The sequence below is a fragment of the Eschrichtius robustus genome, chromosome 15, assembly GCF_028021215.1.
Source record: "Eschrichtius robustus isolate mEscRob2 chromosome 15, mEscRob2.pri, whole genome shotgun sequence".
NCBI lineage: Eukaryota > Metazoa > Chordata > Mammalia > Artiodactyla > Eschrichtiidae > Eschrichtius > Eschrichtius robustus.
The window spans coordinates 26155305-26173283 of NC_090838.1; the positions used below are offsets into that span (position 1 = coordinate 26155305).

The 17979-nt window shown below is 33.6% G+C and overlaps 1 protein-coding gene and 1 pseudogene across 5 annotated transcripts in view; one reads left to right on the plus strand and one right to left on the minus strand.

Annotated features, from left to right (window-relative positions):
• BIRC6 (baculoviral IAP repeat containing 6) overlaps window positions 1-17979 on the plus strand; it is a 249345-nt gene that overhangs the window by 69875 nt on the left and 161491 nt on the right. For 4 of the 5 annotated variants that reach the window (XR_011076759.1, XM_068565174.1, XM_068565175.1 and 1 more), the window contains 5 exons: window positions 484-581; window positions 1967-2114; window positions 2908-3041; window positions 7880-8026; window positions 17340-17527. Coding sequence is in view for 4 of the 5 variants with exons in the window: in XM_068565174.1 (XP_068421275.1) it covers window positions 484-581; window positions 1967-2114; window positions 2908-3041; window positions 7880-8026; window positions 17340-17527 (715 nt within the window). In the remaining variant the exon portion in view is untranslated. The remainder of the gene's footprint in view (window positions 1-483; window positions 582-1966; window positions 2115-2907; window positions 3042-7879; window positions 8027-17339; window positions 17528-17979) is intronic. The other variant, XM_068565176.1, reaches the window with a different exon arrangement.
• On the minus strand, window positions 5981-6337 carry LOC137778013 (small ribosomal subunit protein eS26 pseudogene; annotated as a pseudogene).

Consider the following 17979-nt stretch of genomic DNA (forward strand, 5'->3'; position numbering starts at 1 on the left):
GAATTCTACTAGGCTTCTCTGCCTATTAGGAAGACTTTGGGGAGTTTGGTAAGGGGATCCATTCCCGCACTTTCACTCCTGCTGTCCCTGATTGTCTTTGGATTGTTCATCTGAGGCCTTGTTCCCAGTTATATAATAATTTTACCAGACTTATTTGTAGTGTTATGCAGATCATTTTCTCTAAACCCTGAAACTATCTAGGAAGTGTTTAAAAGCTAATAGTCTATATTGACTATACCTGCTTGTTAGCCCTTTTTGGTAAAAAAAGAAAAGAGTGGTTTAATGCGTAAGAAAACAGTTACAAAGACCCTTAGTATAATCAATCCCTACTATCTTTCTGCATGTCTATAGGGCTTTAAGGCAGATTTTCTTTCAATATGTATGAACACATTTTAAAGATTTTAAAAGTACTACACCATGTTTAGAGTTGGATTTAGACCTTGAGTAATGTATTTAAATTTTTTCTTTTAAAATTTTTTTCAGTAATGGCAAATGTGACCCATGTCAACCAGGATTTGGATCTGTTCTGTTGAAGGCCTTACTTGATAATATGTCGGTCTTACCCGCAGCAGCAACTGGTGGTATGTGAAATTAGTTCAATCACAAATAGCTGTAGCCTTAGGAAATATCTCACAGTACGCTTGGGGTTGTGTAGTAACTTTCTTTTTCTTCTCAATTAGTTTTCTTTTTTTCTGTAGCTTATCTGTTTTTTAAGGGGTTTTAAATTGTGATTGGGTAGGCAGATACTCTCTGTTCGATAATATTTTTAGGAAAAAGTTAATGGGAGATTTAAGTAAATAACCAGGTCATCTCAATTCATACATTTTCTGTACTTCATTAAAATAATTGAGTTGCTTGGTTGTTCACAAACTAAAATGTCAGTAAGTGCCAGAGAGATGACATAAATAAGAAGAATGGTTCATACACATATTGTGTGAGAATGGTAGGGTCTGTGGCAAACTCTGATTCCCTAAAAGGAGCCAGTGGGTTGTGTTTTTTTTTACAGCACCTAAAGACTGTGGAAATGCCATTCAAGAATGAATGTAGTTATCAGGTAGGAATTTACTATGAAGGGCTACTGATTTGTCCTTTACCTAGTGTTAGTTTTTTGTAGACATTTCTCACAGTCTTTTATTTTATAAATAACCATTCAACAAGTTATCTCAGTGAGATAAACATATTCCACAAGGATTTGATCTTGGTGGTATACCAGAAAAAAAGCTTGCTCAAAGTTAGTTGATAAATGGTTATTTTATCAATACCTTAATTTAGACAAAGAGTCTGTTTATATTTACCTTGAACATATATTGACTAAAACTATGAACTGTTTGTTATATAGAGTAGAATGTTTTGGACTTGGTTGCTCACTTTAATAGTCTCTGGTGTTTAAAACAGTTTCTTGAGGATAGTGTTAGAGGTAGTGTGCTTAAATTATGGGGTGTATTTAGTTAGATATCTCAAGTTAAGAGTCTTAAAATACATCATCATGGTCACCTTTTAATATCACCTTTGGTCTGTATCTAACTGGCAGTATGGAATAACTATACTTCATTCACTTGCTAAAGTATATTATTTGTAGCTCACTGCCATCAATTGGTTTTGAAATTTTTAGTACAGAGAAATAGTATTTTAGGAAAGGTGGCTTGAAGGACCTGACATCTCCGCTTTTCTAGCTATTATAAAATGTCCCTCAGAGTCATCTCACGTTACTGAAAACCTAAATGACTAGGTTGATCCTGTACACTTCTCAAAAACATGATTGCAATTCTTTGTCAGTGTCCTCTTAGAGTCCTCCAAGGAGTTAGTCCTTCTTTGTAATTTGCCCTTACAGATTTTATTTCCAGAAAATCCTTCTAGGAAAAGGGGACGTACTGATAAATATGAAATCTGAAGTTCTCTTTGTTAGAGAAGCAATGAGGAAAAGAAACAGTGATTTAAACAACTGATTTGTTGTTGTTGTTTTCAGGTTCTGTCTACTGGTATTTTGTCTTACTGAATTATGTTAAAGATGAAGATTTGGCTGGGTGCAGTACCGCGTGTGCATCTCTGCTTACTGCTGTGTCCAGACAGTTACAGGACAGGCTCACACCAATGGAGGCTTTGCTTCAGACAAGGTATTTTAATCTATGAAATGGCTAATCATGGGCCTTTCTGGATATGATACCACCTTTGCACATAACTGTTATTATATATATTTGCTTAAGTTTTTCTTCCCTTTATTTTCTCTGAAAATAATTCCCTTTAACAACTTTGGAAGTCCTGGAGATGGTTATTCAGAGGGCTGATTATATTAAAATACTTAAAAGTGGTGTATCTTGCTAATGGTAGAAGCACTTAAAGTAATTTGTTTCTTTTTTGTTAAAACTTTGTAAGCAAAATTATGTAAATCACTTATTGCCCCTAACTAGTATTCTTTATCTGCTGTTTGATTTTCTAAAACTTAAACATAATGAAATAAGAAATAGCTAAAGGTTAGATTTGAGTTCTTGCCCAATCTTCATTATTTGAAATATTTTATTTAAAGCAAGCATTTTTGTAATCTTTATAGATTAGAAATCTTGATTTCGATGAGATGTTACTCAAAGCCTTTGTACCTTCTGCTGAGTCAATGTAATGATTGAGGCAAGGGAGGGGTGCTTGATAGCTCTTTCTTGATTCAGACTGCAGATGAAGGTTGTCTTGGTTCATTAGTTATCAGCTTAATTGAAATCACATTTATTGAGTCTCTGGACTATATCTTTTGGAGTATAGGTTTGCAGGGAACACAGTTGAGATTCAGTGAATTTAAGGAGTTAATAGTGTCTCCTTCTGCCCTGTGTAAAAACTGCTTTGAAAACTAAGTAAATAGATAATTTGTTAATTAGATGGCTGACAGGAAAATTGTTAGGACATTATTTTATTTTTCAGATATGGATTATATAGTTCACCATTCGATCCAGTCCTCTTTGATTTGGAGATGAGTGGCTCTTCTTGTAAAAATGTATACAACAGCAGCATTGGTGTCCAGTCAGATGAAATTGATTTATCAGATGTCCTTTCAGGTAGTAAAGTCTTTTATTAAAGGAATTTCTGAATTTTATATCTTGGGTTTAAGTTACCGTTGATTTTTTAATAGATTGTAGTTACTACATTCTATCTTTGAGAACTAAAAGTTTTTAGAACTTAATTTTAGTATCTGTGAGTCATTAAACTATTTGCCTTTGTTTCTTAACTCCCCCCTCAAAAATATTGAAGTTATTTTTGAAAGGGTTGCAAATTTGTTTTTTTGTGTATGTGTTTCATTGCATGTCAGTATGACTTTAATGCTATTAAGAGATTAAAATTTGGTTATTTGTTGTAGTCCTTTCAGTTTTATGTGGTGTGTCTTTGTTGTTCATAAAATCAAAGAACATGTTATTTCATATTACAAAATATGAAAATAAAATTAATTTATACTTATTTTAATACGCAAAGATGCAGAAAGAAAAAATTATTTTCTGCATCTTCTATCACACTCTCCTGAGGTGAACTTGGTACACCGTGTTACATGTATTCTTGTATGCATTTCTAAAGAATATGTTTTTAGGATTGAATGTATAACACTATTTGTATAATCTTTTCAGGTGCTAGAATTTGGTGTTTTTCTAGTTTTGTCAGATAGAGCAATGACCGCTTTATTTTTTGTTTTCTTCCATCTTACCGAACTTACTGCAAGTGTTGCTAGTAAACCAAAATGTTAAAAAATTTATTTGTAAACATTATGATAATTACCACATTAATTATAAGTAAATTTTGGGAGTTAGTCTCAGGTTTGTAAATTATGAGTTGTGAAAAAAGCAAAAGAGAAAAATCAAATATAGAAATATAAATAAAATATAAAATGTCTCAACTCTAACCTCTTCATCCTTTTAGATTACCATTGTTAACAGGATGCTTAGCTATTTAGACTTATTTGCTACACGTGTTTATGAGCATTTTTAATGAAAGAGGTCATACTATACTTCTGGTCTGTTACTTGCTTTTTAATGACTTATTCTGCCTTAGGTATTGGTGTTATCTCCTCTGTTTGATGACCTAGGCTCCTGACTACCTTATTGCCAGTGTGTCTCTATCTAAGTGACTTGTCAAATTATGAGTAGAACTCAGGGGAGGGGTTAGAACTAGACCTATAGGTGCCTTCTGAACTCCTTAGGATAGAATGAAATTCCTTATAGAGAGAATGTAAGGAGAGGACCATAAAGCTTAGACCAAGCCTGGGGGTTAAATATGCAAGAGCAGCCATACTCATTATAGAGTATTATCGTCCCAGAAGAAAAGGGACTTAGAAGTCGTGATATACGTCTCCATATGAACGTCTCTTCATTTTATTTCTCACCATCCAGCATTCCTTTTTTCAGTTAATGGCATCCATGGCACACAGCAGAAATCTGAATGTTATCCTCTCTTTCTCATCCTCCACAATGAGGCTGTCATCAGATTCTGTCTATTTTTACACCAACATATATTTCAAATCTGCCCATTCTCTTACTTCCCATGATCACAAGATTACGGTCTAAGCCACAGTCGTTTTGAACCTGGGCTACAGTAATAGCTTTCTAACTGGTCATTCTGCATCTGTTCTTGGCTCACTTCTGTACATTCTCCACAGTGCAATGAATGCAATCATTTTTGAATGCAAACCTGATCTGATCATTCTATCTCTCTTCTTAAAATACTTTTCATGTCTTTCCATAATTGTGCAGTCCAGAGTCTCTAATGTAGCATAGAACATCTTGTGTGATCTGCCCTGTTAGTTTTCTTTCTGTGGCCCAGTGATTCTCAAAAGTGTGGTCCATAGGTCCCCTCAGGGTTCCTGAGATCCTTTCAGGGAGTCCGCAGGTTAAATGTTTTCATGATAAAACAATGTTACTTGCCTTTTTTCATTGCATTGACATTCGTACTGATTGTGCAAAAGCATGATGTTCTTCCCCATGCACTTAGAGTAAAAAGCATGGCAGTTTCACTTAGAAATACCTTTGATGAAACAGTAAAAATTGTTAATTTTATTAAATTTTGAACCCACGAGTATGCATCTTTTAACTGTTCTGTGATGAAATGGGAAGTGTGCGTGAAACACTTCTGCTGCATGCTTAAGAACCATGGTTGTTTCAAGGAAGTGCACTTGTTTAGTTGTTAGAGTTATAAGCTGAACTAGTTGCTTATTTCATGGTATACCATTTTTATTTGCAAGAATGACTGATAAAATATGTTTATTCAGATTTGATTATTTGGCAGGTGTTTTCTCAAAAATGAATAAAAAATGCCTGTCAGTATCCATCCAATTGATAGTATTTGTTGCCAATTTTAGAAGTAGACTTTTAAGCAGAAATTAGAATTTTGGAAAACTTGTTTCCTCCAAAGTGAACTTTGACAGCTTCTCAATAAATAATGACTTTTCTGATGGACTGCGATGATATTAGTGAGTGTCATTTTCTGATATTATATGATGAAATGTGTTAACATTTGGAAGATCTGTATATAGCAGTGGGCCAGTATTTTCCCGATGATTGATGCATGGTGATTCAACATCAAGCATGGGCAGAAGATTCCCTAAAAGCATAAGACAGGCCAATTAATCTTAATGTAATAGAGTTTGAGAAATTCTTTTTTTAAGATTTCGATACCATATTGCAACTAATCCTAAACTACCACTTTTCAAGTTTTTGAATATTTAATACTTTATGAAAATATTCCGTTCTTTTCCAATCACGTATTTGTATTGGGTCGGCGTTTTTTCATGTATTTCTGCCAGAGCATCCTATTGTAATACATTGAATGCGGAGGCAGATAGGCAAATCCAGCTACCTTCTGATAAGCCAGATTTTAAAGAGATCTGCAAGAATGTAAAACATCACCACTCTTCTCATTAAGTTATTTTTGTTTTTTTTCTTTTAAAGTATAATTTCCATTTTATTGTCTTTCCAGGGGACAGTATTTCTTTAGTCTTTAAGGACTTAACTTCTTACATGGGCTTTGGTGGAGGTCTTGGGGCAGCACCAGCAGGTCTAAATCCGGGTGGAGTTGTTCGGTCCTTCCCGGCTTCCCGAGAACGATTGCTGACTGCCTTGCTGTGAATGGCACAACTCACGCAGTAATGCAGTTTCACATACAGCTCGGGAAGCACATAGGCATCGAAAACACTCGCTTTGGAAATGTCCCGGATGGCTGCGGCCTCTACGATGTTCCGAATGACGAGCTTCTTAATGGCCTTATCCTCGGGCACGCGTCGGGCACAGTTGGTGCAGCGGATAGGCTGCATGTGGCTGCGGCCCTTCTTGGCATGACCATTATTCCTTGTTTTCTTGGTCATAACAGTCATTTTTCATCAAAATATGCTATTTATTTTTATACCTAATGAGTTTATTACTGTTATATGAATTAATGTTTAAAATATTCTCATCTTAAAATTTCTACCTTGATAAATATTTCTGTATAGACAGACACACACACACACACACACACACACACACACACAGAGCCAACATAAATGAAAACTCAATTTTCGAGTTCTTTTAATTATTTTAAAGATGTGTAGAGGGGTTTTAGGTTGAAAAATGTTCCTCTAGGCACATTTTTCTTTCAGTTTATCTAATGTGTCATGTTCCTTCCTACTGAAGGGATTTCACTCATGTCATTTCTTCTGCCTGGATTCCCGTCCCAGTGGAATAAATACATTAAAATCTTTTATTCTTCCCATATATCTCATCACCTCATCATGGAAGTATTTTATTACCCTTGGCGTAGACTGATTTCCCCTTGACTTATTTATCCTTTGAACTTCTCTTAAGTAAAGCATAGCACTTTTTTTTAGGTTCAGTTGTATAATTATTTGTTTAATACCTGGTAACCTTGAACAGAATATGCGTTTCATGACAACTAGGGCCTGTCCTTTTATTCTTGTATCTCCCACGTCTTCTATTAAATAAGTGCTCAATAAATATTTTTTTAACACACTTATCAGGTCCTATGCTGGGTGCCAATGGGACGTTGGAGAACAAGGTTTTGACGGTTTAGTCTTGTGTTTAATTTATTCCTTCAGATGTTTGATGACATTTTTTTATATCTCTCCATTCTTTCCATCTTCTCTTTCTGGTTTACTTTGTCTGTTAAAGAATTCTGTTTAAAAGTAGTGCTCTGATTAGAACATTTGAAAAGTACTGAAAATAACCCTTCCTTCTTCCTCCCCTCGTACGATATACACTCTTAATTCTTTTGTGTTCTTCTGTCCAGTCTTCTTACTGTGGTTTTATGATTTGCATAGTTGTGACCATTTGATTTTTCTTTCTTACTACTACATGTGCTAACTTAAACTTTTTATGATTATAAGGTAGCATATCTCATTCTAGAATATTGATATTATATTCAAAATATAAAATTTATAGATAAACCTTGCTAATATTTTAGAATATTTCTTTAGTTTTTAATAAGTGTCATTTGTACCGTTGACATCATAGAATATATTCTGATATTTTGCCTACTTAAACAGATTGAGTAATAGCTAATCTAAGTAGCTGGTTATTTTTTCCCCTCATTTAAAATCTATTTTATTTATTTATTTATTGTTTTTCTTTTGTCTTCTATTCCTCATTTAAAATCTAAATCACTTGTTATAGTTTCTTGTTAATGTGAATGGCCACTAAGTTGCTTCTCTGCAACTCTGCTTTTGTAGCAAGGAGACTAGTATCTATTTGTGAGTTTTCTTAATACCGTGTCCATTGTTGAAGCCCTGTGTAAACTCTGTGTTTATGCATTTATACATCTTTCTAATTAAAATCGAAGTAGTAGCTATAATTCTCAATATGACTATTGCCTTTTTAAGATTAATTCACGTTTTATAAAACTTGTCTCTTTTTTGTATTAGGAAATGGAAAGGTCAGTAGTTGCACAGCTGCTGAAGGTAGTTTCACATCTCTGACTGGACTTCTAGAAGTTGAACCTCTGCACTTTACTTGTGTGTCAACTAGTGATGGAACCAGAATAGAAAGGGATGATGCAAGTACGTTTACTGGTATATACCTTCTCTTATTATATACATTCTTTTATTACATATTTTATGTTGTAATAAAGTGATATATCAGTATTTACATATCAGTTTATAGTATATGTAAATTCCTTTGCTGTCATGTTTAGTAGAAACTTATTGATAGGAGGCACATTTTGGGGAGAAATCATAAGTGGTTTCATATTCTTTTCTAAGTCTATTCATGGGTTTTTTCCTACCCTCTAGAACCCTATGTTAAATCTTTTTGTTTTATGTATGTGCATTTTTAGAAACATTTTAATTTGGAAAATATCAAACATAACGAAAGTAGAGGGACGAGTACAATAGACTATACTTTCATTACCCACCTTCAGCAATCAGTCTTGATGGTCAATTTGGCATCATGATGTTATTTCTTGCATTTAAAGTTAAAGGTATATTTGGTAATGTCTTTTTGAAGGTTGAGATAAGTGAAGAGGGAATACTGTTTTTTCAGCTAGTTTAAAACAACTTTGGATATATGAACCAGTATTTGTGTGTGTTGAATATATGGTGTTGTTGATGTTTTAAATGAATGATCAGTGAGAACTTGTGTTTATTTTGTATATCTTACTTTCTGTGTTTTTTCTTCACATTGTAGGATCAGTGTTTATTTACAGTTAGTTCTATCTGGGCACAAATAATTGAAGTTTTTATAATTAAAAATATTGGTATATGGTTTTACATTTATATTATAGTCCCAGAAGTGTTTTTGAATATTGTCTTGAATGAATTCTGCTGTTGATGGTTTTTTGTAAGTAGGTGTCTTTTTGTTTCTTCAACTGTTTAACAGAAGGTAGAAATAGTTTGCTTGAGAAGTCATGAAAAATTTAATCTTACACTTGGGTCCAGAATGGCAAAGTGTTTTAAAGGGAACTTAACAGTCCTTTGAGTGCCTTTTTATTCAGAATCATCTTATATCTTCCAATTGTAGAAGTAACCACTAAGTGAAATTCATGGCTTATGTAGCTGAGAGTTTTAATTTAAAAATAAAAATTTATATTTCTTTCATATGGAGATGCCAAAAGGGTCAAAATTCATTTGTGTTTGTTTTCTTGGACTATTGCAGTCATTTTGTGTATGGAAACATGCGATAACAAGAAATTAAACTTCCAGAAAACTCTTTGGTTCTAAATCAGACTTTTTTTTTGGAACTGTCATGAAATTAATTTTTTATTTTAAGAAAATTAATGTGTTTGAATAAGTAATACTTTCAGAAGTTATAAAATTTAAAACATAAAAGATCTGGTTTGAAAAAGAAAAGTATTCCCTCACATTCCCTACCCATTTCTACTCCTGTAAAACATACAATAGGACCAGTTTCTTGTCTTTCCAAAGGTAGTCTATGCTTTTATAAGCATTCACCTCTGCATTCCACCCAGATTGAAACCACCACCAGCAGAGAGATACTTGTTAAATGGTAGGGCAAAGTCCTGACTAGTGATCATAAGGTGCTAGAAGATGACTGTAGTCTCTCAGCTTCCTGTCCCCTTTTCTTTTGAAACATGTTAATTGTGAAATATAATGTGCATACAGAGAGGTGCAGAAAACAATTGTATAGTCAAGCAATTTATCACAACACAAACTGCCCATGTGACCACCAAGTCAAGAAATAACATTTCCAGTACTCTAAAAAAAAGATTTCTTCATTCTCCCCTTCCATTTATTTTTCCCTCACTCTCTCCAAAAGGTAAACATTGTCCTAACTTTTAGAGTAATCTTTTCTTGGTTTTTATTTGTTTCTTTGTATAACCTCTTAGCTACATGTTCCTAAACACTGACTGAGTAGGGTCTGTATATTATAGAATTGCATTTCTGTATTTTTTGGTCAGCCTTCTGTTCCATGTTATGGTTGTTAAATTCACCTATATCACTGCATATATAGATAGCTGGTTCATTTTCATTGCTGTTTAAGATTCTACTCTCTGAATAAAACAAAGTTTATGTACCCACTATTGATTTGTGTACTATTGAGCGACATTTGGGTTGTTATATTGTAGTGCTATTAGTACTAGTGGATACACTATTCTCTTAGGTATGAATGTAGAAGTTGATTTGCTGCTTTATAGGGTTTTCCTATATCCAACTTTAGTTAGTAACGTTAAAGAAATGCACTCCTTGATTTACAAGTACATTAAGATTTTCTAGTTATCATCTTATTACTCATTTCTATTTAAAATGCTGTGGGGTCAAAAGAAATACTTTGTCAGTTTGCAAAATTTATTGGGAATTGCAGAGGATCAGCAATAATGCTTGACAATAATGTTTACTCTGCACTTGGTGAAGTGTGCTCTGTATATCCACTTGGATATACAGTTTGCTAATTGTGGTCTTCAAATTCTCTGTCTTTGATTGTTTTATCTGTTTTTTGTTTTTGTTTTTGTTTTTAGTTAATAAGATCAGCATGTTAAATTCTTGTCATTATACCTGTGGATTTGTCTATTTTAGTTTCAACAATTTTTATTTTATACATTCTGAAGCTACCATATAAATTTAGAATGGTTGTATCTTTCTTGTGAGTTGAATCTTTTATCGTTAGGTGTTATCTCTCTCTCTCTCTCTAAGATTGATTTTCCTAGAATTACTTTGATATTTCTCTACCAGTTATCAGCTTTCTTTTGGTTACTATTTGTATGGTACATATTTTTCCTTCTTTTTACTTTCAACTTTTCAGTGTCTCCTTTTATTTTAGTCATGTCTTTTATAAGCAGAATGTAGTTGCTTTTTTCCCCCCTTTCTTTCAATTGGAGTATTTAGTTTATTTACATTTAATGTACTTAGTAATATATTTGGATTCAAATCTACCATGTTTTTCATATATTCTATTAGATTTCTCATCTTGCCTGTTAGATGTTTCTTTTTCTCCTTTGTTTCCATTTTATTGGTGATTGTATTTTTATTGAGCTATTTTTCTACTTTTTATTATAATATTTTTAGCAGTTATCCCAGAGAGCATAATATATACATATCCTTGACATCCAGAAATCCAGTTGCTTTTTTTTTTTTTTACCATACAGTGCAAATATATTGAACATTATTTATCACCTTTCTAATTTATATGGCAATGTGGCTTTATACCTTAATTTTATATGTATTTTAATTCCATGGTTATTATTAGTTTTTATATTCAGTATTCATTTGGATTTATTTCATAATTCCATTTTCATTTCTCTATTTCCTTCTTTGCTTTTGAGCTTTTCTGTGGTTTGATTTTTCTTTATGTCTGAAAACTCTGTAAGATCACTTTTTCTGTTCTTGTCTACTGATGATGAATTAACTTAGTTTTTTGTGGGAAAATTTCAAATATTTTTTGAAAAATTAGATAAACCACAGTCATTATCCATACATAGTATCTTAAACAATGTAGATGTCCTTTTTAATAACTGATTCCATTTTTATTATAATTATCTAAATTAACTGTGGTTTATTATGATGCACTTTATCATAATCTAATAAATTAGCATAATCAATTTCATAGTATCGTCTAATTTTCAATACTTAATTAAATTTTTCTGAATATCATAATAATAACTTTCTACATTTGGCTTGTTTGGATCAAGATATGTCATCTTCATTCTTTTTTTTAATATAAATTTATTTATTTTATTTATTTTATTTTTGGCTGTGTTGGGTCTTCATTGCTGTGCGCGGGCCTTCTCTAATTGCGGCGAGTGGGGGCTACTCTTTGTTGTGGTGTGTGGGTTTCTTATTGCAGTGGCTTCTCTTGTTGCGGAGCATCGGCTCTAGGCACGCGGGCTTCAGTAGTTGTGGCACGCGGGCTCAGTAGTTGTGGCTCGTGGGCTTTAGAGCACAGGCTCAGTAGTTGTGGTGCATGGGCTTAGTTGCTCCGCGGCATGTGGGATCTTTCTGGATCAGGGCTTGAACCCATGTCCCCTGCACTGGCAGGTGGATTCTTAACCACTGCGCCACCAGGGAAGCCCCCATCTTCATTCTTGAAGAGTATTTCACATGTTATAGGATTGTAAGCCAGCTATTATTTCTTCTAGTTATTTAAAGGTAATCTTTCATTTTACTTTACTCTGTTTTTGTTAGACATCACTTGTCAGTCTTATTATTCCTTTTTTAATGTCATTGTCAGTTTTCAAGGTGTTTTTGAGATTCATACTCTCTCCCTTCCCCCCTCCCTCCTTCATTTCTCCCCTTCACCCCCTTTCTCTCTGTTTTCAGCATTTTTCTATGATTTCCTACATGTGGTTTCAGTTGTATTTATCCTGGTTGGGATTCACAGGGCTTCTTGAATGCTTACTTTGTATCTTCCATCAGCTTTAGAAAGATCTCAGCCATTAACTGTTGAAACACTGCTTCTGCCCTGTTTTTTATCTTCTTTTTGTGTCTCCAACTTCATGTATGTTACACTTCATCACTATAACTGACATAATTTCAACTTTTAAATCTCTTCTTTTACTATGGGTATTTTCTTCTAATTCATCTTACGTTTACTGTTTCTTTCTTCTGATGTGTAATCATTTGTGGGGGAGAAGCTATCTTTCCTTCACTCTACTGCAGTGTCACCTCTCTTCAGAATTATGTGTTTGCTATCTGTGTGGGTCATTTCTGTTCCTTTGGTCAGTTTATCTAGCCTTATGCCAATACCTCATTGTCTTAATTACTGTAAATTTATGTTAAGTCTTAAAATCTGCTAGTACAAATCTACCAACTTTTTTTCTTTTTTGGTAGATTTAGAAAATTTATATATGAAGTTTTCAGTGTTGTGCAGTCATTACCACTAATTTCAGAGTGTTTTAATCACTCCAGAAAGAAACCCTGTAGCCATTAACAGTCACTCCCAATTCCCCTCTCCCCCATCTCCTAGCAATCACTAATCTGTTTTGAGTCTCTATGGATTTGCCTACCCTGGACATTTCACATAAATGTGGAATCATATAGTATATGACCTTTTTGTCTGGGTTCTTTCACTTGGTTTAATATTTTCAGGGTTTGTCCATTTATCATGTCTAAGTACATCATTTTTGTAGCTGAATAATATTCCATTTTATGATTTACCACTTAAAAATTTTTTTGGATATACCACATTTCATTTATCTACTCAGCAGTTAATGGACATTTGGGTTGTTTCCTCTTTTTGGCTATTAAGAAAAATACTGCTGTGAACATTTTTGTGTTAAGTGTTCATTGTGATGTATGTTTTCACTTCTCTTGAGTGTATACTTAGGAGTGTAATCCACCAACATTCTTTTTCTTAAAGATGCTCTTTCATAAAGATTCTGGGTCTTTTGTATTTCCATTTTTTCCAGCTTTATTGAAATATAAATGACATATAACAATGAGCAAGTTTAAGGTGTACAGTGTGTTGTTTTGAAAAATTTATATATTGTAAAATGATTACCTCCATAGCATTAGCTAATACCTTCATCGGGTCACAGAATTACTATTTCTTTTTTGTGGTGAGAACATTTAAGATTTACTCTCTTTGTAACTTTCAAGTATATAATGCAGTATTATGATCTATAATCAATGTGCTGTACATTAGATCTCAGTAATTCCATTTAAATTTTAGAATTGGATTGATAATTTATACTCAAAAAACTTATTGTATTTTAATATGAGGTTTGAATATAAGTCAGTTTGGGAGGATTGACATCTTAACATTAAGACTTTCAGTCCATTAACATGGTAATGTTCTTTAGTATATATTTATGCTAAGTTAGGTATTCCATTTATCTTGGCGATGTCTTATAGTTCTTGGTGCACTAGAAGTTTTGCACATCCTTTTTAGATTTGTATCTAGCTATTTGATTTTTTATGCTGTTATAAGTGCTATTTTTCTTAATTTTATTTCCAGGTTTTTCTTGCTGGTCTATAGAAGTATAATTGATCTGTGTATATTAATCTCATACCTGGTGACACTGCTATATTAACTTATTAATTCTTGTAGATTGTACATTCTTAGGGATTTTAAATATACACAATTACATCATCTGTTAATAAAGAGATTTTTACTTTGTTGTTTTTCTAGTTGTTATATCTTTTATTTCTTTTTCTTGCTCTATCATGCTTCCTAGGACTCCCTGCATTTATACTGAATAGAAATGGTGATAGTAGTCTTCTTTGTCTTGTTCTCACCTCTTTTTTTTTTATATTTAGTTTTAAGGCTCTTAGTATAAAAACAGAAAATGATATTGAAAACTCAGACTCTGCAAAAGATTTAAAAATTAGTTTTGTAGTAGCAGGATGACTTATTCTCCTTGGGTTGTTTATGTCTCTTATGTGTTTCTTGTGACTTAGCTCATTTTCCTTTAAATATTATTTGGGCATTAGATTTTTAAAATACACATGGTTAATATTGAAAAATCACTTAAATTACCCCAAAGTACAAGTACAACATAAATGCCTTAGTAAGTCTAATAATTTACCTTCTAGAGTTGGAATGAACTGCTGTTGCTTTGGTGGACCACTTGATGGAGCAAATGGATTTCATTTTGCAGCACACAACTTATATGAGTTATGATTGCTCTTTCTTTGACCAAGCTTATATAGTTGAATTTGTGCAGGTTAAATGAGGTGTATGATGGCTACACTGTAATGATCATGTTTTTTTTTTTAAGTTGACAAAATTTTTAATTGTAAGAGGCTATGCACAGTTTTGTTGTTATTTCAATCTTGTGATTATAGCTTAGTTTTTAAAAATAGTTTATTTGAATTCTGGCATAATACAGTCATTGTTAGATGTTAAGATAGGCTGTCAGATTACCTTTTTTCTCCGCTTTTCAGGTATTTATGAGCAAATTACTTCCCTCAATTTTATTTTATTTATTTTTATTTTTATTGGAGTATAGTTGATTTAAAATGTTGTGTTAGTTTCTGCCATATACTTCCCCCAATTTTAAATTTATTTATTTATTTATTTATTTATTTATTTATTTTTGACTGTGTTGGGTCTTCGTTTCTGTGCGAGGGCTATCTCTAGTTGTGGCAAGCGGGGGCCACTCTTCATCGCAGTGCGTGGGCCTCTCACTATCGCGGCCTCTCTTGTTTCAGAGCACAGGCTCCAGACGCGCAGGCTCAGTAGCTGTGGCTCACGGGCCCAGCTGCTCCACGGCATGTGGGATCCTCCCAGACCAGGGCTCAAACCTGTGTCCCCTGCATTGGCAGGCAGATTCTCAACCACTGCGCCACAGGGAAGCCCTTCCCTCAATTTTAGATACATTATCTGTAAAATGGGGTAACATATTACTTACTCATGTGCCATTGCAAAGATTAAGTGAGTTGATGTAAGTTCCATGCTTAGCACTATGCCTCACGTTAGGTTTGATTTCACACAGCCCTTGGTTCTAACCCTAGTTCTACCATTAGGTAGCTCTATAGGGTAACTTCTCTGAGCCATTCTTTACTTAATCAACTAAAGACCAGAATCATAGTACCTGCCCTTCAGGGTTCATTTGTTGAATGTAGTAATTAACTAAAACAGTGTAAGGTAGTAGGTAATACACACTAAACATTTGTTATTATTGTAGCAGTTATCTTTCCTTAATATAAGTAAGTCTTTCTCTTACTTCACTTAGTATAATAATCTCCAGGTCCATTCATGTTGCTGCAGATGGCATTATTTCATTCTTTTTCATGGATGAGTAGTATTCCATTGTATATATGTACCACATCTTCTTTATCCATTCATCTGTTGATGGACATTTAGTTTGCTTCCATGTCTTGGCTATTGTAAATAGCGCAGCCATGAACATTGGGGTGCACGTATCTTTTCAAATTAGAGTTTTCTCTGGGTATATGTCCAGGAGTGGGATTGCCGAATCATATGGCAATTCTATTTTTAGTTTTTTAAGGAACCTACATACTGTTTTCCATAGTGGCTGCACCAATTTATATTCCCACCAACAGTGTAGGAGTAGGAGGGTTCCCTTTTCTCCACACCCTCTCCAGCATTTGTTATTTGTAGACTTTTTAATGATGGCCATTCTGACCAGTGTGAGGTGGTACCTCATTGTAGTTTTGTTTTGCATTTCTCTAATTATTAGTGATGTTGAACATCTTTTCTTGTGCCTATTGGCCATCTGTATGTCTTCTTTGGAGAAGTGTCTGTTTAGGTCTTCTGCCCATTTTTTGATTGGGTTGTTTGTTTTTTTGTTATTGAATTGTATGAGCTGTTTGTATATTTTGGAAATTAAGCCCTTGTTTATCACATCGTTTGCAAATATTTTCTCATAGGTTGTCTTTTTGTTTTGTTTATGGTTTCCTTTGCTGTGCAAAAGCCTATAAGTTTGTTTAGGTCCCATTTGTTTATTTTTGCTTTTATTTCTATTGCCGTGGGAGACATTGGTACGATTTATGTCAGAGAATGTTTTGCCTGTGATCTCTTCTGGGAGTTTTATGGTGTCATGTCTTATATTTAAGTCTTTCAGCCATTTTGAGTTTATTTTTGTATATGGTGTGAGGGTGTGTTCTAACTTCATTGATTTACATGGGGCTGTCCTGCTTTCCCAACACCACTTGCTGAAGAGACTGTCTTTTCTCCATTGTATGTTCTTGCCTCCTTTGTCGAAGATTAATCATGTTAGTTTATGAAATTAAGTTTTTATTTCAGCTTTTTCCAAAATGTTTTACACAGATGCTGGTAAATATATAATGGGAAAAAAGTTCTTTTATACTGTATATTTGAATAACATTGAAAAGGGGAGTAAAAAAATTTTAACTTCGTGCGATTTCATAGACCTGTAATGATGGTAATGTTCATGGGTAAGCAGTATGTGCCAGACTTATTTGACTGTGCATCTGACATGCTTCTCTTCTTCTTAGTGTTCTGAGGAGCATATGGTAGGAAACATTGCTTTGCATATTCTTTGTGGGCAAGATTCTCTTTCCAGGCTATGGTTTAAATGAGGAAATAGGTGTCGTCAGTCTTGTTAAATGATGTTCTTGTAGTTGAAAGTTGTTTGAGCTTTTTATGGGAGGGAGAAGAAGGTGGTGTTGCTGTAAGAAACTTAGTAAAGGAAACTCAGCCTATTTCTTAACGCTCAAATTGTGTAAGAGTTTAGCCATATTAAATGAAATTTCTTCCATGCTGACAGTACTTTTAAACTCAAAGGCATACTAATTTTTCTTTGATCAAAAGTCATTCCTGGATCCCTTATACTTGAATACTATTATTATCGATATACTTTTACCATTAAGATTTCCTCTAAAGAGTCTTATTTTTTAAAGGAAAATTAACTGTAGTTTTAGTGTGAAAGTAGTATATACTTTGTATATGTTTCTCTGTGAACCTTTTCTTCATCCTGTTTTTTTTCCCCCCCTTGTCTTATGCCAGTGAGTTCCTTCGGGGTTACTCCTGCAGTAGGTGGACTATCATCTGGGACAGTTGGGGAAGCTTCGACAGCCCTGAGTTCAGCAGCCCAGGTAGCTTTGCAGTCTCTCTCTCATGCAATGGCTTCAGCCGAGCAACAGCTACAGGTGCTGCAAGAGAAACAGCAGCAGCTTTTGAAGCTTCAGCAACAGGTTGGAGACTATTTGGCTCTTTGTTCATGCTGTCTCTAAACTTCAAAAGCTGAAAAAATACTGTAAAAATGACCATTATTTTTGTAAAGGAAATTAGGTTGACCGATCTGAGCTAATCATTTTCTACAAAAATTGAGGTAACATCTTTGTGATATACTTAAATTTTTAAGACTTATATAAATGCATTTTCTTTGATACATATCTGGGGGAATATAATTGATATTTTCTTTGCAGTCTTTAAGTAAATTCCATTCTTTACTCTGTTTATAAACACTCTTGGTCAAACGTAAGAGTTAAAAAGTTACTATTTTAATGGATTGAAAAACCTAAAACAACATTTTCAAGACCAATTAAATTAATGTGAATTAAAATTTAGTAATAATAGCAGACGTTTTGGAAACTTCATTGTGGTCTAAATGCAACCTATACAATTCCAGGTGACAGATTGTATC